This window comes from Hippocampus bargibanti, linkage group LG07, assembly GCF_051943395.1.
Source record: "Hippocampus bargibanti isolate YZ-2025 linkage group LG07, ASM5194339v1, whole genome shotgun sequence".
NCBI lineage: Eukaryota > Metazoa > Chordata > Actinopteri > Syngnathiformes > Syngnathidae > Hippocampus > Hippocampus bargibanti.
The window spans coordinates 18,471,921-18,495,518 of record NC_142740.1 but is presented as its reverse complement, the minus strand read 5'-3'; the positions used below and the strand labels follow the sequence as shown (position 1 = coordinate 18,495,518).

At 41.6% G+C, this 23,598-nt stretch overlaps 2 protein-coding genes across 4 annotated transcripts in view; one reads left to right on the top strand and one right to left on the bottom strand.

The window, feature by feature from the left end:
* xpr1a (xenotropic and polytropic retrovirus receptor 1a) overlaps nucleotides 1-2,090 on the bottom strand; it is a 71,321-nt gene extending 69,231 nt beyond the window's left edge. The window contains exon 1 of the mRNA XM_089001403.1: nucleotides 1,436-2,090. Within this exon, the coding sequence (XP_088857529.1) occupies nucleotides 1,436-1,504 (69 nt within the window). The 5' untranslated portion in view covers nucleotides 1,505-2,090. The remainder of the gene's footprint in view (nucleotides 1-1,435) is intronic.
* An 809-nt stretch (nucleotides 2,091-2,899) lies between these two features.
* The window catches only part of acbd6 (acyl-CoA binding domain containing 6), a 49,761-nt gene continuing 29,062 nt past the window's right edge, over nucleotides 2,900-23,598 (top strand). For 2 of the 3 annotated variants that reach the window (XR_016115534.1, XM_089000668.1), the window contains exons 1-6: nucleotides 2,900-3,359; nucleotides 3,499-3,563; nucleotides 3,861-3,957; nucleotides 8,720-8,796; nucleotides 12,024-12,129; nucleotides 16,370-16,459. Coding sequence is in view for 2 of the 3 variants with exons in the window: in XM_089000668.1 (XP_088856794.1) it covers nucleotides 3,081-3,359; nucleotides 3,499-3,563; nucleotides 3,861-3,957; nucleotides 8,720-8,796; nucleotides 12,024-12,129; nucleotides 16,370-16,459 (714 nt within the window). In the remaining variant the exon portion in view is untranslated. Of the gene's footprint in view, nucleotides 3,360-3,498; nucleotides 3,564-3,860; nucleotides 3,958-8,719; nucleotides 8,797-12,023; nucleotides 12,130-16,369; nucleotides 16,460-21,546; nucleotides 22,613-23,598 lie in introns of those variants that run through there. The other variant, XM_089000669.1, reaches the window with a different exon arrangement.

Here is a 23,598-nt window from a genome sequence, read left to right as displayed (position 1 = left end):
TATGCAGCATATTATGCCGAATAAAGCCGAAGTTGGTGCACGTCATGCCTCAGTCACTGCCCTACAACATTCCTGTAATAGGAATCTATGTTGGAATAAAAGCTAATTACAGACCAATACAAATAACAGTGGATTTTTCTAATAACTCAACTACAGTTATTCATACTGAAAATGATGCCTGGAGTACATCCGCACATAGTTCTGCATTCTAATTACATATCAATTATAGATAATACATGTTGTGCTTATATTGCATTTATTAACATCACTTGTAATAAGTAATACAAAGGGGAAAAAGAAGAAAAGAGTCTAAATCTGTCCATCACCATCAATCTCATGTGAGTGACAAGATGGAGAGCAGAAGTGTAAAATGGCCGTATGATCATATATTTGTCCTTTGGCTCAGCCTACAGATTGCAAAATATTACAAAGAGCGTACATAACAATGGGACATACTCTACCATGGTAAGATAGTTCATCATTTTCTTGGTTTTTTTTAATACCAATGTGATAAACACATACATTTTCACAACTGTCGAAGTGTCGCCAAAACATGCTTTGGTCACCCAGTGACGATACAACATACACATAAAGACACAAATACAACTACAGTATTTGCTTTTAATGATGATGCAACTCAATGATAGGGTGGTGTTTCCAAAAAAATAAACACGCGTAAAAGGGTTTTCCCTACTGACCACTGAAGCAGAAAGAGGTGAACAGGGTCTTTGTCTATAATTCATAGATTGAAATGGAATGGTGCTGTCACTGCACGTTTGCATTAAAACACTCAACAAACAGCTGGCAACAAAACAAAATAATCCTTAATAAAAATCAAATACATAAAAAGACAATGTGTGAGAACATAAGAGACCTCGGCAACCACACATAAGTCACATAAGAGTCAATGAAACACCCTTTGGATAAATCTGGATCTATCAGTATTGGTCAGTACAGACAAAGAGAAGCGGGTGTGTGGAATAAAAAAAATCATTTTCTACTTCTAGTATGTTGTGTTCTGGGGAAAAATATCAATCACTGCTGGATTAAAACAAAAGATTCATAGAAAATAAAAGTGAATTTTAAATGAATTATATTTCTTTTTTTGACATAAAACAGAATTATCAATTAATTATTCATCTTGAAAAGTGCAAGCTTATAAATCATTTAAAGTATAAATTATTCATTAATTGTTGGTGCTTAATTCAACTGTTAATTTGATGTGGTTATTAAATGAATGAATGTTGTCTAACAACTGTATTAAAGCTAACTGGTCAGTCAGTTACCCTTTCATTATGAAGGAGCATCTTTATATCGTACAGAAACTGTTGACATGCAAACAAAATAGAGATAAATATAAATGTTGTATTTTGAGAGCTCCAAAATCATCACTGTCAGCATTAAACGCGTCGAGAGAAAAAAAAATCAACGTTACCTCATATTGAAGGTACTGTTTTCTCCACTCTGGAGTGATGTGGGACGAAAGGTGTTCGGCGAATTTCATAGTTGCAGGACCAAAGATTCCACGAAGTGATATTAAATCCGATTCCGACTCTTCTCCTCCTCCGCCTCGTGTCCACTTTTATGTGCGTCAACTTGCTGGCTCAACATGCGGCAGGCACGTCAGCCCGAGGCGGCCCGCTTTGACTCCACTTCTGATCACCGAGCCGGTCCCGTCCCGTCCCACATGCTACGAAACTACAATACGACTGCGATCGGTTTCACCCGGGAAGGTTCGCGTGCAGTTGGGCAGCAATTGGGCCAAGAAGCTTGCGAGAGTGCTTCTCGGTGACTTTCCTCAGTCCCTCGGCGAGTGTGTGTTCGTACCCTAGTGTGCGGTCCGCCATCAGTTACGTGTTTGCGTCACAGAGCTCGAGCTGTCAGCTGCCACTGTTTGGGACCTCTCGCGGCTACTTCCGTCTGTTGCATCTCACCCCCTAACAAAAATTGTTGTCCTTTGACGACGTTTTTGTGTGTTGCCTCAACTCGTCTGACAACGTTTACCTTTTATTATTACATTACTGTTATAGTATTATGCTGTACTATAATTTTTGAGAGACTGACTTCCGGTTCCTGGCCATAAAGCCGTTAGCTGAGACATTGGTACGCGAGGTTGACAATACTTAAATATCGATTCATTTTTTGGGGAGTTTTGTTATGATTGAATATGAATCATTAATTATGCCTCGCAACAAGTGGTCGAAGAACCCACGAACAACCAATACAAAAATATGTGGATGTTCTTTAGGGAAGCGGTGACCATTTTATTTGAAACGAAGAGCAACCACTTGAGACCTGATAAACGTATGGAATATTTCAAATAAAATTGCTTGTATTTTTATCATAAATCAAAGTAAACTTGACTTGATTTGTTTGCTGCTTGTTTTGCTCTGTCCTGAGATTTTCATCGTCATGATAATGTAGAATAATAATATATTTTAAATGCACACTCTGAAGAAACAAGTCTAAAATATAAATAACTATAATACCGTCTTCTTATAAATGTATGTCTAGTTGTTGTTGAATGATCGGCGAGTTCAAAACAATTGATCTGGGTGAAGTGACAGGTCATCACTGAAGCAATAATGACATCTAGCGGACATTTCTGAGTTAAGCGACAGGCCTTTTTTGATGACAGCGATATCTGGCGGACATTTTTTTCCGTGCAGTTTTCTGTTTGCCCGGTTATTGTCGGTAGAACTGACAATATATCATCATCATCGTCTTTTATGTAAGCCAATATGAACAAAACTCTGCTACATAATAGTGATAGTTTTTGTTGAATGGATACCACCTAATCACCTTCACAATCGAGAAATATCAAGAGACAAATGAGGCGGAACATATATATTGCCCGCTGTGTTCTACCCGGCGCTATTAGGAGATGCATCAATAGCGGACCAAATACGGAAATAAATCCGATTGAGAGCATTCTCAATTCTAACGATTTTAAAACGTCAAGCGGAAACACGTTTTATTAACACCAATCGGACCGCAGATTTTCTGTTCTCGTTGCACAATTCCCATACGGTACTAAGCCTAGCGTTGTTGCTAACGGTCCGCCGACACAAAGTAAAGCAATGGAATATATGTCGCCGTCATCCTCGCCGGACACGGCGACGGGTTCAGGTACAGACACTGCACGGACAGATACTGGGGAACTCCTCGGTGAAGCGGGTTCGGACTCTGACTCAGACTTGGGGTTGGGTAAATTTGATGACGGGGCAATGGCGGCAGCAGATCGCCTGGAGGGTGATGAACTGGAAGAGGAGTTCGAGTCTGCCGCCGATCGTGTTGGAAGTCTGGTCCAAACAGCCAGCAGAGACCAGCTACTGTATTTCTATGCCCGGTACAAACAGGTGAGTCATGGCTGCTTTGACCCATAAAGCCATCATTCTTGAGTTGCTGCAGTCACTCAGAGCATCATGAATTAACTAAACTCAGAATTATTATCACCCATTACTAAGTGAGCAACTACATAATATAATTGTTTTTTAGGTCAAAGTGGGAAAATGCAATACGCAAAAGCCAGGTTTTTTCGACTTCGAAGGACAGAAGAAATGGTACGAATAGATTTCCTTCCTCACGATCCCTCAATCCCTTTGTCTCACTATACAAACCACAGACTCTTTTTGATTGTTTGTCCCACAACTGTCCCCAAGTTCTTGGCTCTTGTGCAATTAAGTATTTACTTTTTGCCAGTCACTACTTGCTTACTTTACTGAAGCGGTTTTTGGTATTTGACAAATTACCCCTCCTGTTTGGGGGAACAAAAACGTTTTGAAATACATTCCGTAACTATCACTTTAACCTCGGAGTGATCCTGACCAATGAAGAATGTGAATTTGTCATTTTTTTAGGCAGGCCTGGAAGCAGCTTGGGGACATGGAGGCGCAGCAGGCAATGCAAGAATACATTTCCCGTGTCAATGTGTTAGACCCTGAAGGCAACAGGAGGGTAATATTCATAATTACTAATCAGATTATTGGAAACCAAGATTCATGTTTGTTTTTCCAATTCAGCATTTAGATTTATTTCTATTTTATATACTGAACACGCCAAATTGTCTCTAGGTGTGAGTGTGAGAGCAGATGGTTCTTTGTCTCTGTGTGCCGTGCAATTGACTGACAACCGGTTCAGGGTCTGTATATGCTACCCTACACATATCCTAATTAAATATATCATGCCCTGTTGGATTGGATTGGATTTGCCTTTATTGGTCTCGCAGTGGAGAAATGTACATTTCACAGCAGCAAAGTTATGAAAGGAATCTTCTTCTTCTTTTCCTTTCGGCTTTTCCCCTCAGGGGTCGCCACAGCGAATCAGTGTCCTCCATCTATCCCGGTTTTGTGCATCCTCTTCTCTCACACCAGCTACCTTCATGTCCTCTCATACCAGCTACCTTCATGTCCTCTTTGACCACATCCATAAACCTCCTCTTTCAAATTTGTCAAATATGCGAATCAAACCTATGAAAGTAGAAAAACAAAATACAGGAGCTGCTGGAAAGGCAGCCACTCTTGCGGCACCGTCTTTAAGTCAAAAGAACAAAATAACAAATAACATGACAACACGATGAAACAGAGTAATTCATTCTTAAGCACTTTCTGTACCCTCTTTGTAACACGATATGATCAAAGCCGATAGATAATAATCTTTGAAATTGTTTCAAATAAGGTCAATGCTATTAATAATCATAGCTTCTTTGGATAAATTGCTATTCACAATCAAATCTTACCAACTAGTACACCATTTTGATTTCAACAAACTAAAACTTTAAAGCACGTTGTAAAATCAAATGTGAGTCAAGTCTACTTTACAAATTAAAAACAGTGACTTACGTCAAGTTAAATATGTTCCTTGATAGTGCAGGTAATTGGATTGGATTTGGATTGGATTTGCCTTTATTAGTCTCTTAGTGGAGAAATTTACATTTCACAGCAGCAAAGTGATAAAAGGAATGAAAGTAGAAAAACAAAATACATGAGCTGCTGCAAAGGCAGCCACTCTCGCGGCGCCGTCTTGAAGTCAAAAGAACAAAAAAAAACTAATAATATGACAACACAAAGACAATATAACACACAAAGACACAGAGAGGCATTCATTCTTTAGCACTTTCGGTACCCTCTTTGTTACATAAAGCAGTTCTAGATGAAAGAGGAGAGGATCAAAACATCTTTTCACCAGTGGATCAGGGACATCATGTTGGAATGTGCACGTCGACTACACGCTAAATGTTGAAAGCAAACACGCAGCTGTAGCATCCATTGACAAAAAGAGATTGTCTCACATTTCCCGTCCCACATAAATCTGCTTCAACTCCAAGCCGCGACAGTTCCACATCCACATCAGCGCTCTGCGCTGACGCTCCTTTCTTCTTATCGCGGGCTCCTCAAGCCATGCATCCATCCACCTGCAGACTGTCCAACAGCACCGACCTTTCCATTGAACAAAGCGGGGCTGTGAAGATGCTGCCCGTTGCAGGCGCAAAAAAGCACAATGGCCTCAGAGCTGTCCAGCAAAGCCAGTCGAATAGCACCAACATTCCTCCCATTCAAAAACAGTACTGGTATATCCATGCTGCCGAAAAGGCGCAACCGCTCAACACAGTCTTCTCCTTGATGAATGTCGTGGCCAAAAATGCTGAAAAACAATCCATATCCATTCCACACGACGCACAACAGCACAAGGTGACAAAAGAAAACACAAAAAAGACAAAAAAAAAAAAAGCAAGGCTCATGAGAGCACCTGCTGACGGCTGCCTACTCGGGCGCCATCTTGGACTTCATGATGGCACACTTCCCTGGCAGTGCAGGCATTGGGGGTTCGGTTTCTATTCAGGGCTGGTGCAAATGCGAGTGTGACCAATTATCTATAACACTCTGTACGCTGTGATTGACTGTTTTGTTTTGGTTGATTTTTTTTGTTTTTGTTTTTTAATAAAACATGCAGTGCTGTGTCCTGACCAGTAGAGGTCAGCTTCACTGCATCAATTCTAATCTTTGGTTATGGAAAAAGACACATCTCCAGGACAGGTTTTTAACCTGTTGTATTCTTTTTTTCAATACAACTGAATAATGGGACAGAAGCAAGACTGTTGACACTCTTCTGTCAAGAGAGTTTGTGTTACCCCTGGTGAGGCATCTCTTGGGTGCAGCTGCAGACTGATTGAGTCAACAATACTATTTCACTTTGAGCTTTTCATTGCAACACTGCTCAAGTCGAAATATGTGAGGAAGAACATAACAATATATTATTGTCAGCTGCACTGTGAATTAGTTTTCTTATCAGATAACTTTGAGTGAATACTTAAAAAAATAACTTTGCTGCTTGTGTAAATTGTAACTTTTTCCATTGTGAGATGATTACATTTTTATTATTATTATTATTATTATTATAAAACACATTAAAACTTTCATCATGAAAATGTAGCTGAACAATGAAAGTCCGGGGAGTACAGTGTGTGTCCAATGTGGTTAAAGGATGTTTGTTTATTTATTTATTTATTTTCTAGTTTCATAATCGTATTGAACATGCAACTCTGAAATTGATGTCTGCCTTGCCACAAGAGGGTAAATGTCCATTTTAAGAATCCCTTTATTGTTTGTAGTGACATTACTTTTGTCTTCTTTCAATGTTGGTGAAAAGACTGGATAGTTGCAGAAGACTTATTTTTCAGAATTATTATTTTATTGTCTGTGTAGTTGGATGTTCGGACTTTAGCCTCACCATTGTGACGTACGTGCTTTCCATCTTAGCTGTGACCTTACTTTTGAGCATTTGGATTATTCCTCATTGAAAACCCAAAATTATTTTAAGGTGTGATTATGAGTGTGAATGATTGTTTTCTATACATGTGCCCTATGATTGTTGGGCGACTATTCTACCATGTGTGCCTACCCAAACCGCTTTTCCAAATTCAACTAGGGTTGGCTTCAGCTCATCTGTAACCTTAATTAGGACACACGGATGAAAAATGGATAGATAAAGTAACATTCTAGGCTTTGGATGAAGAGCTTCCCATGATTGTATGGGTTTTGGGAATATAAGCAAAGGGAATCCAAAGAAGAATGCCTTTGGGAAAAAAAGGCAAACTGAATGGAATTCTTTGTATTTTAAAAGCCTTTTTATGACTGTGTGCACCATTTTTGCTGATCACTGTTTCTCCTTCTTTGTTCCCTACATCTTGAACGCCTGTCCTCCTCCCGTTAATGTTGTCTCGCTCCCCTCTTTAAGCAGCCCTTCATTGTTTGCTCTTCTTCCTTACTTATGTCACTTTAGTGACGTCACGCTCGTGCTCCCAACCACGCTTGACACCTTCTTTTTTTCTTTGACGAGGAGTGAGCGGGAATAATTGCTGACCTTACCCCATTGCCACACAAAGCCAGACCTGAAAAGAAGCTGATTGTATTACCACAGCCTTTATTTTGGAAGCACTGTTAAATAAGTAGTGTATAGACAGAAAAGCAGGACCGAGAATAATAGCCAGAAGTCTACCTTTGTTCCTGCTTCAATTGTTCAGAAGATACTGGTTTTATATTAAATTATACTGCAGGGAAGCAGGGACAGCGCATCAGCGAATATTCTCTTTCACAACTGGATTACTTTGTCCCAAAAGTCCTCGTTCCGTTCTTTCACTTGTCGTGCTTCTCCCCTATTTTTTCCCAATTTTTATAAAATCAGCTTTGTGCTGGCCTTTTTGTAAGTCAAGTTTAGTCACTGAAGAATAGGCTGGGGTTGGAAGCAAACACACTGAGGAATTCCATAAAGGAGATCATGGAGTCGGACACCGACCTACCGTATTTTCTAGTGTATAAGGCGCACAGAAAAGTCTTGATTTTCTTCAAAAGATGACCTTGCGCCTTATTTACAGGTGCGCCTTATATGTGAAGTAATATTGAGCCACAACAGGTCTCGCAACTACTGCCAGCAACCACCGACTCCATTTCCCCCTGGAGAAGAAGTGGTGTGTAACCCCAGCCTCTACTCTAGCTCCTTATCAAGTGGTGTGCCTTATATTTGGAAAACCTTTATAGATTTTTATATTATATTTGGATATTTTTTTCTTTCATTAAAGGTGCGCCTTCTCGTCAGTGCACCTTATAGTCAGTGCTCCTTAGACACGGGAAAACACGGTATTTAAAGCCAAATTTTTGGATTAGAAACTGAGTATCGACCTCGTGCGTATACCCGCGTTTCATTAAGATGTAAATTTTGCAGTGTTGGAAAGTGAGCCTTCTCTCACCAAAAACAAAAAAACACTTTAAAAATCAAGCCATTTTATCTTTTAACCCTTTCATGCAGCAAGTATAACAACCTGTAACCCGCTAAAATGATATGTTGCCCACTAGTAACTGCTGTCCATGAACCTGTTTAAATATTTATGAGGGTCTTTAAATCGTGACTGAAATCCTCTCACAAGGAAGGAACAGCTCCCACTTTGAAAATCATGAACAATTGCTTACTTACTGCCGTAACATTAACCATGTTACTGCCAGGAGCATCGCATATTTTTTCTAAATCAGAAGTTCAAATTCCAAACACAACAGTAAAACAACCCTTGCGAATACATCAATGGGCCTGAACCGTTTTCTCTCAGCAGTATCAAAGGAAAGATTATGTTACGTTTCGGGTTTTTTCATGGTCAAGTCATGCACCAATGTGATTCTTTCAATTTATTTATCTTAACTCACTAGTGCATGTGATCTGTGTGTGACAGGGAAGCAGAGATGCAAAGAGGAGAACGGGCTTCGGAGGCGCAACTGTGAGCTCTTTATACCAAGAGGAGACCATCAGGTAGTAGTATTACAAATACACAAAAAGCCAACCAAATGTAGCACTTTCGGAAAGAAAGACTCTGGTCTTTGACAAAAGAATATGAAAAGTCAGCACAATTGTGGAGTTGGCTGATCCTGCAGTACCGCATCGCTTTGGTCTTTGGCTTTGCTCTTTTTGATTACATTCAACAGAGCAGAACACACACTCCTCATTTATGATAATGGGATATTTTCTCCCATTTCCTCATGCCAGGCAGACTTACTCAAGCTTAAAGACCTCATCTTCCTTCCAAATGAAAAAAAAAACTGATTGCAATTGAAATGAGATGTTTTGAAGCATGCTTGTTTCTTTCTTTATAATGAATATGCCTGATTTTTGGAGACGTCGGCCAGTGGTTCCCCTTTTAATTAGGTATGTTAAAAATGAAGGAAAGAAGCGGCGTGATGACAACCTGGTGGGCACAGCAGAGGCACACATTTACATTCCCAAAAGTCTGACTCTGCTCACAGGTAACAACCATGCACCTGTGCCAAAAACGTACATGTGCCGCCTCTCTACCCTCAATGCCATTGCGTTCAAATCCAAGCAGAACTCGACGGCACTGTCACATTGACTGCTCCGCTGCATTCCAATTTCATCTTTGCTCGCAACCACAAACACACAAAAAAATCCCCTTCAATATTCAACAGCTACGCACCTGTCAGTTAATTGCATTGATCGCCCCTCACCTCACTCTCAAGAAGCGCGCCTCTGCGTATTGATAAAAGCCTCATTGATTTGCAATATTGCAGCGTTACCGAGCTGATCAGTGTGTGATTGAGGAGGCTTTGAGCGCCCCCATTTGTAATCCCGTTGACAGAACATGCTGATCAACGCAGGTCAGCAGGCTTTGTTGCCTTGGACCCTTTGCTGGCGCTGAGTTATTTCACATCTCATTGCTGCTTTATTATGTGTGTGTGTGTGTGTGTGTGTGTGTGTGTGTGTGTGTGTGTGTGTGTGTGTGTGTGTGTGTGTGTGTGTGTGTGTGTGTGTGTGTGTGTGTGTGTGTGTGTGTGTGTGTGTGTGTGTGTGTGTGTGTGTGTGTGAGTGAGTGAGTGCGTGGCCAGTTTCGTCTGATGGATGAAGGACATACATTCTCGTATATCAGACTGAAGCCCACATATACACAGCTTTTCTTCCTGACTGGGTAGCTGGTGACCTTCCCAGCATGCAATGCTCCACTGTTGATGTCACACTGCTTACAGGAGCCACATTAATCATTTGTTTGTTTTGGGTGTGTGTGTATGTGTAGTGCATCACATTGTAGAATTACAGGCACATACGAATACAGATGTTTGGATATGTAAAGCTATACTTTTTTCCCTTTGGCACTAAAGTGCATTGTATAAGCATCCCTGTACGGTCATTGACAAAAGACTGATGAGCTGGCCGATTGATTAGTTACTGTGATGGCCACACATCAGGAGCACTTGAGGTCACTGTGGCCATCGAGCAAAGGAGGGGAGTGGGCGTGTCCGACCGGGAAAGTCATGAATATACATTGCGGAGGCAATCAGGAATATGTAAATGTATGAGATCATACAAAACGTTGCGGTGATAAAAGTGTAATGAGTTATTCATGATTCATCACAGGCTGATGGGCACAACGCTGAGGGAAGGAGTGAGGAAGGGGGGGGGCGTGAGATGAGAGAATGTGTTGTTGAAACAATGTGAAAGTAGCATTTAGTCAAAACAGTGAAATTGTGACAAGTCAATGTCCATCAAAATTTGATATGACAGATTTTGTATTCAAGTATCTTCACATGACATGGCGTAATATTTTTTGGGGATCATGAACAAAAATAAGCTTAGTTTTCTCTAAACAATACAATACAATACAATACATATTGATTTATATAGCACTTTAACAACAGCTGGAGCAAAGCGCTTAACATGGACAACTACCATATACAGATAGAAAGCTATTCAATCCTGGTATGTTGAAAAGCACAGTATCACTACATATTGCACTACATATTGCATATTTCCTAATCAGTCTAAACACTTTTTTCAGGACGTTTCGCCCCCTTCCTCTGGATGTCTATTAATTTGTTGTGTACTAGGTTACTGGTCAACGGCCGTAAATAACCTTCTTTTTTTCTTCCTGTTGCAGAGCTTTTGTGCTTACAAAGTGAAGATTATTTCGTTGAATTTCTGGACAATGTGCAGAGAACTACAAACAACATGCCCCCCCCCCAAAAAAAAAAAAAAAATAAAATAAAATAAAGCACAAAAAAAGTTGTCCACTTGAACATACAGCCAACTGTTACTTTTGAATAAGTCAGTACATTCGGTACCTGTGAGAGAAGACATATTGATCATTGACCAACCCACATCTTTATCTACACCTGGAAAATATACAATCAATAGAGAAATGAAAACAAAAGACTTTTCAGAAAATACTTAAAAAAACACACAGATCATTATTGTCCCATTTTACAATGTTCAATTGTATCATATTAGAAATACGGTTCCTTTGGACATCTCGTTCCACTTAATTCAGCAAAACAGTGGCTCTTTCAACCTTAAAAATGGGGTCACCTGGCCCCCACCAATACGCAAAATAACGCGCTATGTCTATGAGCACTGTGGCTGCTCTGTGGTCAAGGTTGGGTTGAGCACAAAAAATGTGTCGCTGGGACATTGAGGGGAATGACAGGGGCGGTTGGCAAGGTTTGGGCCTGAGGGATACAGCAGCCACCCTGCAGAGGGTGTGTGGGCTGTCTGTCACACAATAGAGCACTAAATTCAATTAATTTCAATGGCCAGCATGAGTAAGAGGGAGGGGAAGGCGTAAAGCTCGAAATGAGATTTCGCCCCTTCTCTCTCTCTGCGCCACGATTACAACAGCACTCACTATTGTCCCCAATGCCAGCAAGTGATTAGAGATGCAGAGTGATAATCAGAGGTGGGATGGTGCCTCTTAGGTGTGTTTGTGTAACCATTGTACGTCAGCGTTCCCATGGGAAGTGGCGTGTGGTTGTTGCTTGCGCATGAGGCAGACAGAGGTTGTGTTATCTGTCTGTGTGCGTTTGATGTGATCCTTCACAACAAATAAGCTTACAAGAAAAGGTTTGCTGACGTTTGCCTCACTTTTTTTCCCCTGACGTTTATTATCAATCAATTATCAGGATTGATCATTATTTTTAAAATGGGCTAATCATTTTTTCTTCTCTTTTTTATTTTATATTATTTTTTTTAATCAGAGAAGAGGATAAAAACATCTTTGATTACTGTCGAGAAAACAACATGGATAAAATCAGCAAGGCCATCATCTCCCAGCAAGTGGATATCAACTCCAAAGACGAAGAGGTAATAAAAAGCCCTTTATGAAAAACGTTCACGCATGGGTCACACGGGGCACATTTCCTTGCTCACCACTGTAGCTGTTCAAAAGAATTATGTGAGTGAAAACAGTGTGAATTCAAACCTAACCGCAGGGCTGCCTGTGTGACAGCAGAGGGCAGTGGTGAAGTTTTGCATAAGCAAACAGCCTGACTCGAGGCTGAGGACCTGTGACCATTTATAATGCCACTTTGGTGTGTGCGTGTGCGTGCGTGTGTGTGTGTGTGTGTGTGTGTGTGTGTGTGCGCGCGCGCGCGCGTGTGTCCGTGTGAGAGAGAAAGAATATCCTTTGTGAGGCTCAACATGGAAGAAATATTTATTGGAGACATCCAACTTGTCATCGTAATGATTTTGTAAATGAATCTTTAATTACTTTTTTTAAAGGTTATTTCGCGATAATTACAAACAGCCATTTAATAGAGAGGATACCAAAGCAGTAATACATATTTAATTTTCAACATGAATAATATAAAGGGGTGGGGAGGGGGACCGCAATGCACTTCTCAAAGTCATTCTATTGGGTGTTCACTACTTAAGTTTCAAAACGATTCTCCAAACGCCTTTTGAAGGGGACCTTTTCTGGTAGCTCAATTTCTCAAACGGAAATGAATTAATCATACATTTAAAGCACATAAGAATTTTATTAAAGGACACAAATTGCAAATCATTCCGGCTGCTTGGTAAAAGATCAAGTCAGTGGTATAGTGTCTCCTTTGAATTAAAAAAAATTACACAGATTCCATATTCCACAATATTCCAATGTATTTCCATACTTTCATATTATCCTTTATGTTGAATTTTGACTTGAGTTTCACTCATTCACTGCCAGACGTGCAAAAATGTGTCCATTCCAGTGGCAGGGTTGTTGTCATTGTCACTTGAATTCCAGGGGCCAAGGAATATTGAGTTTTAGGACTACATTGACATTCAATGCAGCGATAGAAACCTTAGACTCTCTTCTTTCATCAGAAAAAAGAGAGTTAATTCCTTAATTGTATGGGTCTCGAGTTTTATGAGCTTGAAATGAGAGCGGTTGTCCAAAATATAATGCATTACATACATATCAGAATCAGAAAAACTGTATTTGCCCCACAATGGGGACATGACATTTGCAGTCCACAGCAGCAATTTGAAAAGGGATTGGGTAGGCGGATGAAAGGATAGAAAACAAGATATTGTAAGCATAACAAAATTAAGATGTCAACTGTATACTGTGCAAATGTAAATATGCAAAACCGTTTCATAAAAAAACTGTACATAGTACAAGTATCAAGAAAGGCATATTGATATATTGCATCAACCCATGTTTACAAGTGCCCAGGTTTTTTTTTCTCACATGTGATCATTGAGAATTGCAAAGCCTGACAGCAGTCAGTAGGAACGAGCGGCGGTACCTCTCCTTCTTGCAGTGCGGGTGTAATAGTCTCTGGCTGAAGGAGCTACCCAGTGCTGTCAGGGTGGGCAGGAGTGGGTAGGAGGGGCTGTCCATCATAGCTTTTAGTTTAGCTAGCGTCCGTCTGTTGCCCACCTCCTCCAGAGAGTCCAGCGAGCAGCCCAGGACGGAACTGGCCCTCTTGACAAGGCGGTCCAGTCTTTTCCTGTCCCGGGTGGTGATGCTGCCTGACCAGCAGACAATTCCATAGTGGATGGCTGAAGCCACCACAGAGTCATAGAAAGTCTTTAGAAGTGACCCCTGAACTCCAAAAGACCTGTTTCCTGAGTAGGAAGAGGCGACTCTGTCCCGTTTTGATTAGGGCATCCGTGTTTGTAGTCCAGTCCAGTTTGTTGTTGAGAGTAACACTCAGGTACTTGTAGGAGGTCATCCTCTCAATGTCCGAACCCTGGATGTTCAACATAGTGCAAGTATCAAGAAAGGCATATTGATATATTGCATCAACCCATATTTACAAGTGTCCAGTATTTTTTTGAGGATTGTTTCCTGCAGAAATCCACTACCAGCTCCTTGGTTTTCCCGGTGTTGATCTGGAGGTGATTCTGCTGGCACCAGTCCACAAAGTCGTTTGTCAGTCCCCTGTACTCCCGATCGTCTCCGTCTGTAATGAGGCCGACAATAGCTGAGTCGTCAGAGAACTTCTGAAGGTGGCAGGTTGGAGTGTTGTAGTTGAAGTCCGAGGTGTAGAGGGTGAACAGGAATGGAGCCAGGAATGTCCCCTGTGGCGCTCCGGTGCTGCAGAGAAGCCTGTCCGGCTCACAGTTCTTTCCCCTCACGTATTGTGGCCTGTTGGTGAGGTAATCTGTAATCCAGAGTGTGAGGTGGTGGTCGACTCTGGCATGCCGCAGCTTGTCCCCCAGTAGGTTTCGAAGAACATCATCCTCACCGTGCTCCCAGCATTCTCCGGGTGGAGCAACGGCGAGTGGAGGAGGTAGATGATGGCGTCCTCCACACCGATGCTGGGCTGATAGGCAAACTGTAGCGGGTCCAGCGATGAGCTTGCCAGCGGTCGCAGGTGGGTGAGGACGAGACTCTCCAGCGTCTTCATCAGGTGAGACGTCAGTGCCACCGGTCTGTAGCTGTTGAGCTCCTTTGGGTTGGCAATCTTGGGCACTGGGACCAGGCATGACGTTTTCCACAGCTGTGGACCTCTGCCCAGCTTCAGGCTCAGGTTGAACAAGTGCGGGACAATGACACACAGCTGGTTGGAGCAGGTCTTGAGGAGTTGGGAACTGATGTCGTCCGGACCTGCTGCCTTCCTCACTTCCATCCTCCTCAGTTGGTTCCTCACCTGCACAGTTGTGACAGACAGGCAGGAACCAGGTGTCTTGTCAAACCGATTGAAAAAGCGGTATTGCTGCCCCATTGTGGAAGTGAAAAAACATTTCCAGAGCTTTGGCCAGCGTTTTATCGGTACCCAAGCAAGAAAAAAAACAAACGGGAACTAATTCGGGAATGGTGTTCTACGTCATATTTTGAATTCCTGAATAAATTTGGGAATGGCAGTGAATGAGTTAAGCACAAAGTTCTTGTATGCTAAGTTCACTTTTTTATGTTGAACAGAATACCGTAATTCATTCATGATATTCCACCGTAGCCCCTGTAAAGTTCTCCACTTAATACAGGACAGTAGTTACTCTTACTTAGCTGGTCTTTAGTGATGATGCAAGCCTCATTCCTTTGCCACACACCTGAGGAGTGCAGGGGATGGAGAGGAATGAGGACTGAGCGGCAAGCCTATTGGTATTCTGACCCGCTTCATAAATATCCATTCAAACATGCCGCTTGGGTGATCAATATGATTTAAGCGGCAGAATCGGACTGGGAGAGTTTGTTTTACCTAATTGCCCCCATTGAAAAATGAACTTGATCTCAGACAAAAGGAGAAGCCACTATGTGTCTGTGTGTGCGCGCTTCAACATGATATCGAGTGGGGGCTACTGATCTATGTAGTCGTGACGTACACACGCAGCCCAATTTAGCAAACCTGCAGACTTGCTGCTTTTTTTGCAGAGGCCTCATTCTCAGACTTAGAAGAATACAACACTAGTCGTATCTATTTTTTTCTGCTAATGAAAAGGCTGACATATTTTTCCCATATTTTCTAGACTATAAAGCACACCAGATTGTAAGGTGCACCTTCAGTGAATTACATATTTTAAAATGTATCTATATATAATATGCACCACATTCTAAGGTGCATCTTCAATTAATGATATTGTAAAATATTTTTCCATAGGTAAGGCACACTGAATTATTAATCTCACGATTTGGTCTGGAGACTCCCGATTTTGACCACAATACTCACTTTATAAAGCAACTATTAACACAATACAGACAGTTCATTTGTAAGGTGAAAGAAATTAAAATGTAAAAAAACAAAATACATTTTTATACTAATTGAATGTGTAACTAATCAATGAAAGCATTTTTGTTTTATTTACTTCTAATTTACACTTTTGTAATGCTCACGTTATTTTAACATGCACGTCGGAGTTGCGAGTACGAAAATATCTCGATTTATGATTTCTGAAACCCAACATGTAAGTAAGGCGCACATTAGCTTTTAAAAAAAATTGAAGGCTTTTAGGTGCACCTTTATAATGTGTCAAATATGTTAACTTGATTATGGTCACCTTGGTATCATTCTACTGCACAAATAAGCTCAACAAACGCCCTGTGTTCAAACACAATTAGAACTGTTGCAATTGAAACGGCTTCTGAAGCTGATACCTGTCCCTTGTGCGTTTGCAGGGCAGAGCGCTCCTACATTGGGCTTGTGACAGAGGCCACAAGGAGCTGGTTTCATTTCTTCTGCAGCACAAAGCCGATATCAACTGCCAGGTAGGCTCTTACTTTTTTTTCCGAACAGCAGCATTGCATATACCGTATGTTTATAAATCGGACTACTTAAGGTGATTTGAAGGATTGTCATCATCATCCATTTCATTTCAAAGCGCCTTTCAAAACTCTCAAGGTCGCTTTACAGTCACAGGATCAGTTTTTCTGTGGGTGAGCAGTTAGTTAGATAGTGACCATCTTCAGAGCAAGTAGTGTGTTCAGCATAAGTCTTTTTTTCCTGGGATTTTATTTTATCTGTAACGTATCTGTCTGATTCACATCCATCTTTTCCTCCCACTTTCCCCCACAACCTCTGTTCAAAAGTCACCTTTAATTCACATTGAGCCACAGAAAAATCCTCCAGAGCTTCATCCAAAAGACCTGGCTGGTTACTCGTGTAGCCTTTAGCCTCCCCAAGGTTTAGTAACATCCAGGAGGGCTTTAACTTGGACTGTAAGCTGGCTCAGCTGCACATCGGAGAAATTAGTCCTCTGTCTACTCAGAAGGCACGACAGCCACCAGGTTGCACACCAAGGCTTTAACCGTAAGGCCGAATCAATTGGAAGTAATCAAGCAAATTGTTTTGCGTCACACAAGCCACATAATCAGGACATTTCACAAATGACTTTGTGTGGTCATACATACATCGCCTTTTTGTTTCCAATAATGCGAGGAGGAGGAGGAGCAGGGAGGATTTGCTGGGAATGGCTCATAAAGGTCTTAACTAAGGGATAACTATATTAAAAAAAGACATCAAGCTGATGAAATAGAGCATTATTATACAGATGCAACTGTAGATAAAGGATTTTTTAATTTAAAGCAGATTCTTTACTTACAGACAGTGTATTTTAGATGTTCAAATGCCTGACATGTTTCGGTGTATACTTCCGCCTTCGGACACTCTGACGAAGGCGGAAGTATACGCGTAAGTAGTGAGAAATATTCACTGTCACCAATACTGGTTGAAATTGTACAGAATGGTTTCTTACTCACAGTTGGCAGAGAGCAGTTGATATAAATGTAGGTTTCAGATGAGTGCTCATTGTTTTGAAATAAAAAAAAAAAACAGTAAAAAGACACCGGCACTCTTGACACAAATTCCTTTAAATGAAAACGTTCCCTTTATTTTGAAACTCTTCGGGTCAGTATATCACTATTTGAATCCTCAATGTCACAATTTGTTGAATGTAATCATTTTCTTTACAATTGTACACTATTATTCTATTGTGGTGCTCTACATTCATTTCTGGCTTACTAATTTATTTTTTGGGTAAATAAGTCACTCTCTTAAATGTTCACTATTTGCTAAACAGTATCTATAAACGCCATTAAGTTATGACGTTGTGTAACAAACATTATTGGGCGCTGCAGAAGTTCAACACTAAAGTACAGAGCTGAAAATTAGCTGATCACAATGGCAGTCAAAATCTAAAGTGTTTTGCAGCGCGGCGTCTCATTAGAGAGAGATTCCAGAAATTAGACAAGCAGTGTTATTGGAAGCAGATTTATGAGGTGGCCGAGAGGAAAAATATAGTGTCTAAATCATACCACTCCCTCACAATGCCAAATTATCTCATTATTTAAAGCTTATGGAACGATGCCCTTCTTATTAGATGTTATTTGAACCCCTTTTTTTCCTCACTTTTCTTTTAATCAGCGTAGCGCTAATGACAATCTTTCCTTTGTGGCCGAAGTCTGTGACAGCTTAAAAAAATTGACAAGCAAAATGGAGGAATGTTTGTTTGAAGCCACGGACGGGTAATCTCTCTTGACCTCCACCAACTGCTGAGCAACCAGTAAATAAATATCAAACATGATTTATGCTTAATTTGTTGATTAAAAAAAGGTGGGAGGGGGCTTTAGAGTTCAACAAAAAGTACTATTTGACTGGCTGAGAAGGGAAATCGTTTGAAATTAATCAACTGATTGTTTTAGTGAATTGTTCCCAAACCCCGGTAACCTGCATTAAGGACTCGTTTGATAGTTAATCCTGGATCAAGCTTTGGGGGTGGGGCTCTACAATAGATCTCTGTGATTGAGTGTATACGAGTGTGTGCGTGCACGTTTGAATACACTGATCACGGCTCTGCCACCTGCCAACTGTAGATCAAACCCATCCTCACAGTGTTGCCACTAGCTTGGTAAAAGTGGGACAAAGTGCACAGTGGGTAAAGTATACTTTGACTTTATGAAATACAGTGATACCTCAGCTTACGAACTTAATTGGTTCCCAGAAAGAGTGTGTAAGGCGAAAAGTGTGTCTTCCAAACATTAATTTCCCATAGGAAACTATTAAAATGAGAATAATCAATTTCCAGCTCCCCATAAAACATAATTTTCTACTAAATAAGCCTTAAACCAGACACAATATACACACACTTATGTTATGTATAATAAACATGCTATTGTATTGTAATTAAAGATATAAACTGTACTGTATAATAAAGTCGTTTTATTTACCTTTGTGATGGTCGTTGATGGATTGATGGAATGGAGTGGGGGGAGGTGGGAGGGAGGGAGTTACTGTTCCTAAATTCCATATGAGCTGTAGGAAGAAGGGTTAGCCTATCTTTCATAGGCTTATGCCCAGGCACAGACCTCTCTTCCTGTGTAATGAAAGTCCGCTAAGGCATCTTTTTCCGTAAAAGGCCGGTTTCATCAGCATTAAACACTTCTTCCACCATCTTGAGGAATGAGTCCTTGTAAGCTTTGGCAGCTTTATCGTCAGAACTGGCTGTCTTACCATGACGAATGACACGATCCGTGTATGACGCTTAAAGTTCTCGTACCATCCGTGGCTAGCCTTGAAATCATTAATGGATGACGAACTTCCAGGTTGCCTCTTGATGATATCCGAGTGAAGTTGCCGTGCTATCTCGGTGATAATACCCCTGCTTTTTGTTAATCCAAATTAACAGAAGTTTTTCCACCTCTTCTATTGCCTGAGACCGTTGCTTAGACAACACAGATACACCCATAGCAAGACACGCAACTTTAATACCTTTCTTGTTCCGAAGGATAGCAATGGTCGATTTAGTATACTGGTACTGGGACGCTAAGTCACACAAACACACACCTCATTCGTGTTTCTCGCTGATCTCCTTCTGCTCAACCGTAATTTTGTTTTGTGTCCTCTTCGACTGAACACTAGCCTGTGGTGGGGTCTATTTTTTGATCCATAATAGTAAATGTATCATTGATTACAAACCATGTATGCCACGTATGTACTCAGAGAAAGGGGGTGTGGAAAAGTAGTCCGGCAGCCACAGTGGCGCTATTCAGAATCAGAATTATCTTTATTGCCATGTATGTAGAACACACAAGGAATTTGTTTCCGCTAGAACACGCTGCACTAGTATCATCAAAAAATTGCAAAGAGGCACTATACAGTTGTATTTGGGTTACTGTTTAAAGAGATAATGGCTTGGGGGAAGAAGCTGTTTAAATGTCTGCTGGATTTGGTGCGCATGGATCGATGGCGCTTGCCTGAGGGGAGTAGCTGGAAAAGGTGGTGGGCAGGGTGCGGAGGGTCCAGTAGGATTTTCCGTGCCCTTGTTTGGATTCTTGCAGTGTGCAAGTCCTTGAGAGTGGGTAGAGCGGTGCCAATGGTTTTTTTCCGCTGTCCTAACTGTCCGTTGAAGTCGGATTTTGTCCATTTTTGTGGCAAACGGTGATGGAAGAACACAGGATGGATTAGATGACAGCAGTGTAGAAATGTTGTAGAACCTCCTGTGGCAGGTCATTCTTCTTTAGCAGCCTTGGGAAGTACATTCTCTGGTGGGCCTTTCTCAGCATAGAGTTGGTGTTGACCTCCCACTTCATGTCCTGGGAGACCGTGATTCCCAGGAACTTGAAGGTGTCAACGGTTAACATGAGCCAGTTGGATAGTGTGAGGGGCAGCTTTGGTGATAGATGTTTCCTGAAGTCCACGATCATCTCTACTGTCTTGAGCGTGTTCAGCTCTAGGTTGTGACGGCTGCACCAGAGCTTAAGCTGCTCCACTTGTTGTCGGTACGCAGACTCATCGGCGTCTTTGATTAGACCGATGACCGTGGTGTCGTCTGCAGACTTTATGAATTTGACAGCAGGGTGCGTTGAGGTGCAGTTGTTTGTGTAGAGAGAGAAGAGCAATGGCGAGAGGATGCATCCCTGCGGGGCTCCAGTGCTCGTGGTTCGTGTTGAGGAGGATATTTTTTCCAGTCTATCCTGCTGTGTCCGTCCTGTCAGGAAGCTGAGGATCCACTGGCAAATCGTAGGGGACACACCAAGCTGGAGAAGTTTGGGGATGAGGAGTTCTGGGATGATGGTATTGAACGCAGAGCTGTTGTCCACAAACAGGATCCTTGCGTAGGTTCCTGTGTTGCCGAGGTACTCGAGGATGTGGTGCAGCCCGATGTTGACTGCATCCTCCACAGACCTGTTTGCCCGGTAGGCAAACTGAAGAGGATCCAGGAGAGGTCCGGTGATGTTCTTTAGGTGTTTCAGTACGAGGCGTTCAAAGAACTTCATGACCACAGATGTCAGAGCAACAGGTCTGTAGTCATTAAATCTCAATGGTGCTGGTTTCTTTGGAACTGGGACGATGTTAGACTGTTTGAAGCAGGATGGGACTTCACACTGCTCCAGGGATCCGTTGAAGATTCGTGTGAAGACCGGAGCCAGCTGGTGAGCGCAGACATTCAGGCAGGAGGGGGGACACTCTGTCAGGTCCCGCAGCTTTCTTGATCTTCTTCTGCTTGAAGAGCTGTCTCACATCCAGTTCGTGGATCTGTAGGACAGAGGGTGGCGATCCGGTAGTTTCTGGTAATGGTGGGCAGACGTGGGAAATAGGGGTGTCTTTTTCAAATCGGAAAAAGAATGTATTTAGCTCATCAGCCAGACCCTTGTTTTTCACTGCTTGGGGGTATGGTAAACGATAATTTGTTATTGCTTTCAGGCCATTCCACACCGAGTCGTTAGCAGAGAACTGTTTGTTGAGCCTCCCCGCATAACTTTTCTTTCCAATGTTAATTTCCTTTGTCAGTCGGTTTCGGGTGTTTGTAAAGTGCTTGATCTCCGATTCTAAATGTGATCTCTTTCTCTTTCCTAAGCTGCCTGAGTTTGGGAGTGAACCACAGCGTGTTGTTGTTGAAGGAGCGGAAGGACTTCGTTGGTACACACATGTCCTCACAGAAACTAATGTATGATGTTACAGTGTCTGTGTATTCATCCATTGTGCCCGTTGAAGTTTCAAAGACGCTCCAATCAGTGCAGTCTAAGCATTCTTGTAGAGCTAACTTCGGTTTTACACATTTGAGTTTCTGTCTGTATTCGGCCGTGTGGTTCTGTGTTCTTCCGCCGAAAACTAGTCCGCCAGCCACCGTGGCACTCTGTGTGTTTCCCGAAAACTAGTTTGAATGCCAAGATTATATTCTCGTGAATTTAACGTTTGTAAGGCAAAAAGTTCGTTAGCTAAAGTGTTCATAAGCCGAGGTATCACTGTAATGGAAATTACAGTTTAACAACTGTCAGCAATGACCTAAAACAGCGCTAGCCTGCACACTTGTTTATCATTCCATGTAATGGTTTGTGGCAATGGTGATTTTGAGAAGAAACAGGCAAACTTGGGATGGAATTGGAAGAGCAATCTAACAATTGAAAAGTTAGTCCTTTTCTTAAAACACTTGGGTAAATACATATGTCAGATTGACTCATTAATTGCTGATTTGAAAGGCGCTTAGAAATGAAATGGATTATTATTATTGTGTGATTGCGTCTCAAGAATGTAAAACGTTTCATCAGCCGTCTTTGGGGAAGTGTGATTCTTCTTAATTCTCAATACTATATGTAAATATTTGTATGTTTAAGCACATTGAATGCTCATTGTCACTGCACTGACACTTTGTGCAAGTTAATGTCTTTAAGCAGACATTTGAGATAATGACTGTTTATGTTTTTCATGCTTTGGTGACTGTGAGAAAATTCTCAGCGTTATTTAACACCCATGAATGCGTGTGCTTGTGTGGTCATTTCTCGGTCCAACATCCACCGCTCGGTCATCCCCCACATACCCAACTTTTGTTCTCAGGTGCAAATACCAGCTCCTCTAAGAAAAAGACCATCTCAATAAGTCTGACATTGGCATGTCAACGTGCAGTTATTCATGGGAACTTGAGTCCGATTTATTTCGGAGGGGCTGCAGACATTCACAAAGGTCGCAAACAGCCCAGAGTGTGTTTACACAATGTGTTACTTTGACTATGATTAGTGGAAGTTAGTAGCGGAGGCATGGAGGAAAAGTTGGGATTAACCTGACAAAATGCAGGTTAATGCCACGCAAACAGAGCATCAGGAAGGACACATTGTTCACGCCGCACCGAGAGGAAGTGAGCTGTAGACGTGGCATAGCAGGTGTCACATATTCACGCGTGATTGTCTCCCTCGCTCACGCCTGCGCCTCCACGTTGTATTAAAACAAGATGATCCATCAGGCAGAAAGGGCGACTCACAGCACCGCTAATTCTAATTAATCCAGCGTCGGAGCGTAGCCTCAGCAGGGCCCCAAGTGCTCCCAGTCTATCAGATAGAAATTCATAACTTAATTGAGGTCAAATTCCGGAGCCGACAGAACAAAAGTCTCCAGCCGGGACCAGCTCAATCAATAGTAATAATTATCTGATCGTGAGCTTGGCCCGCAATCGGCGAACAAGGAACACAAAACAACAACGTCGACATGATACTACTGTTGTGGCTATTGGCACAGGATTGGACAGCTTTGATTTATAGATCTGATCAAGAGGCTGTGCTCTGAAAATGTATGACTATGACGTCAAATGGTGACAAAGAGAGATGATGGGATCTTTATGAACTCATGTGTTCATTCCTTCACGAAGCTAAATAGGAACAAGCTACAAAACTAAAAATGCAGTGTAAAAAGCAAATAGACAGTTGTTAAGTTTTTTAAATGAACTCATTCACTGCCAGACGTGCAAAAATGTGTCCACTCCAGTGCCAGGGTTTTTGTCATTGTCACTCGAATTCCAGGACCCATAGAATATTGAGTTTTAGGACTACATAAACATTCAATGTAGCGTAAGAAACTTCACTCGATCAGAAAAAAAGAGTTAATTCCTAAATAATATGTTAAACTTAAGACAGTATAC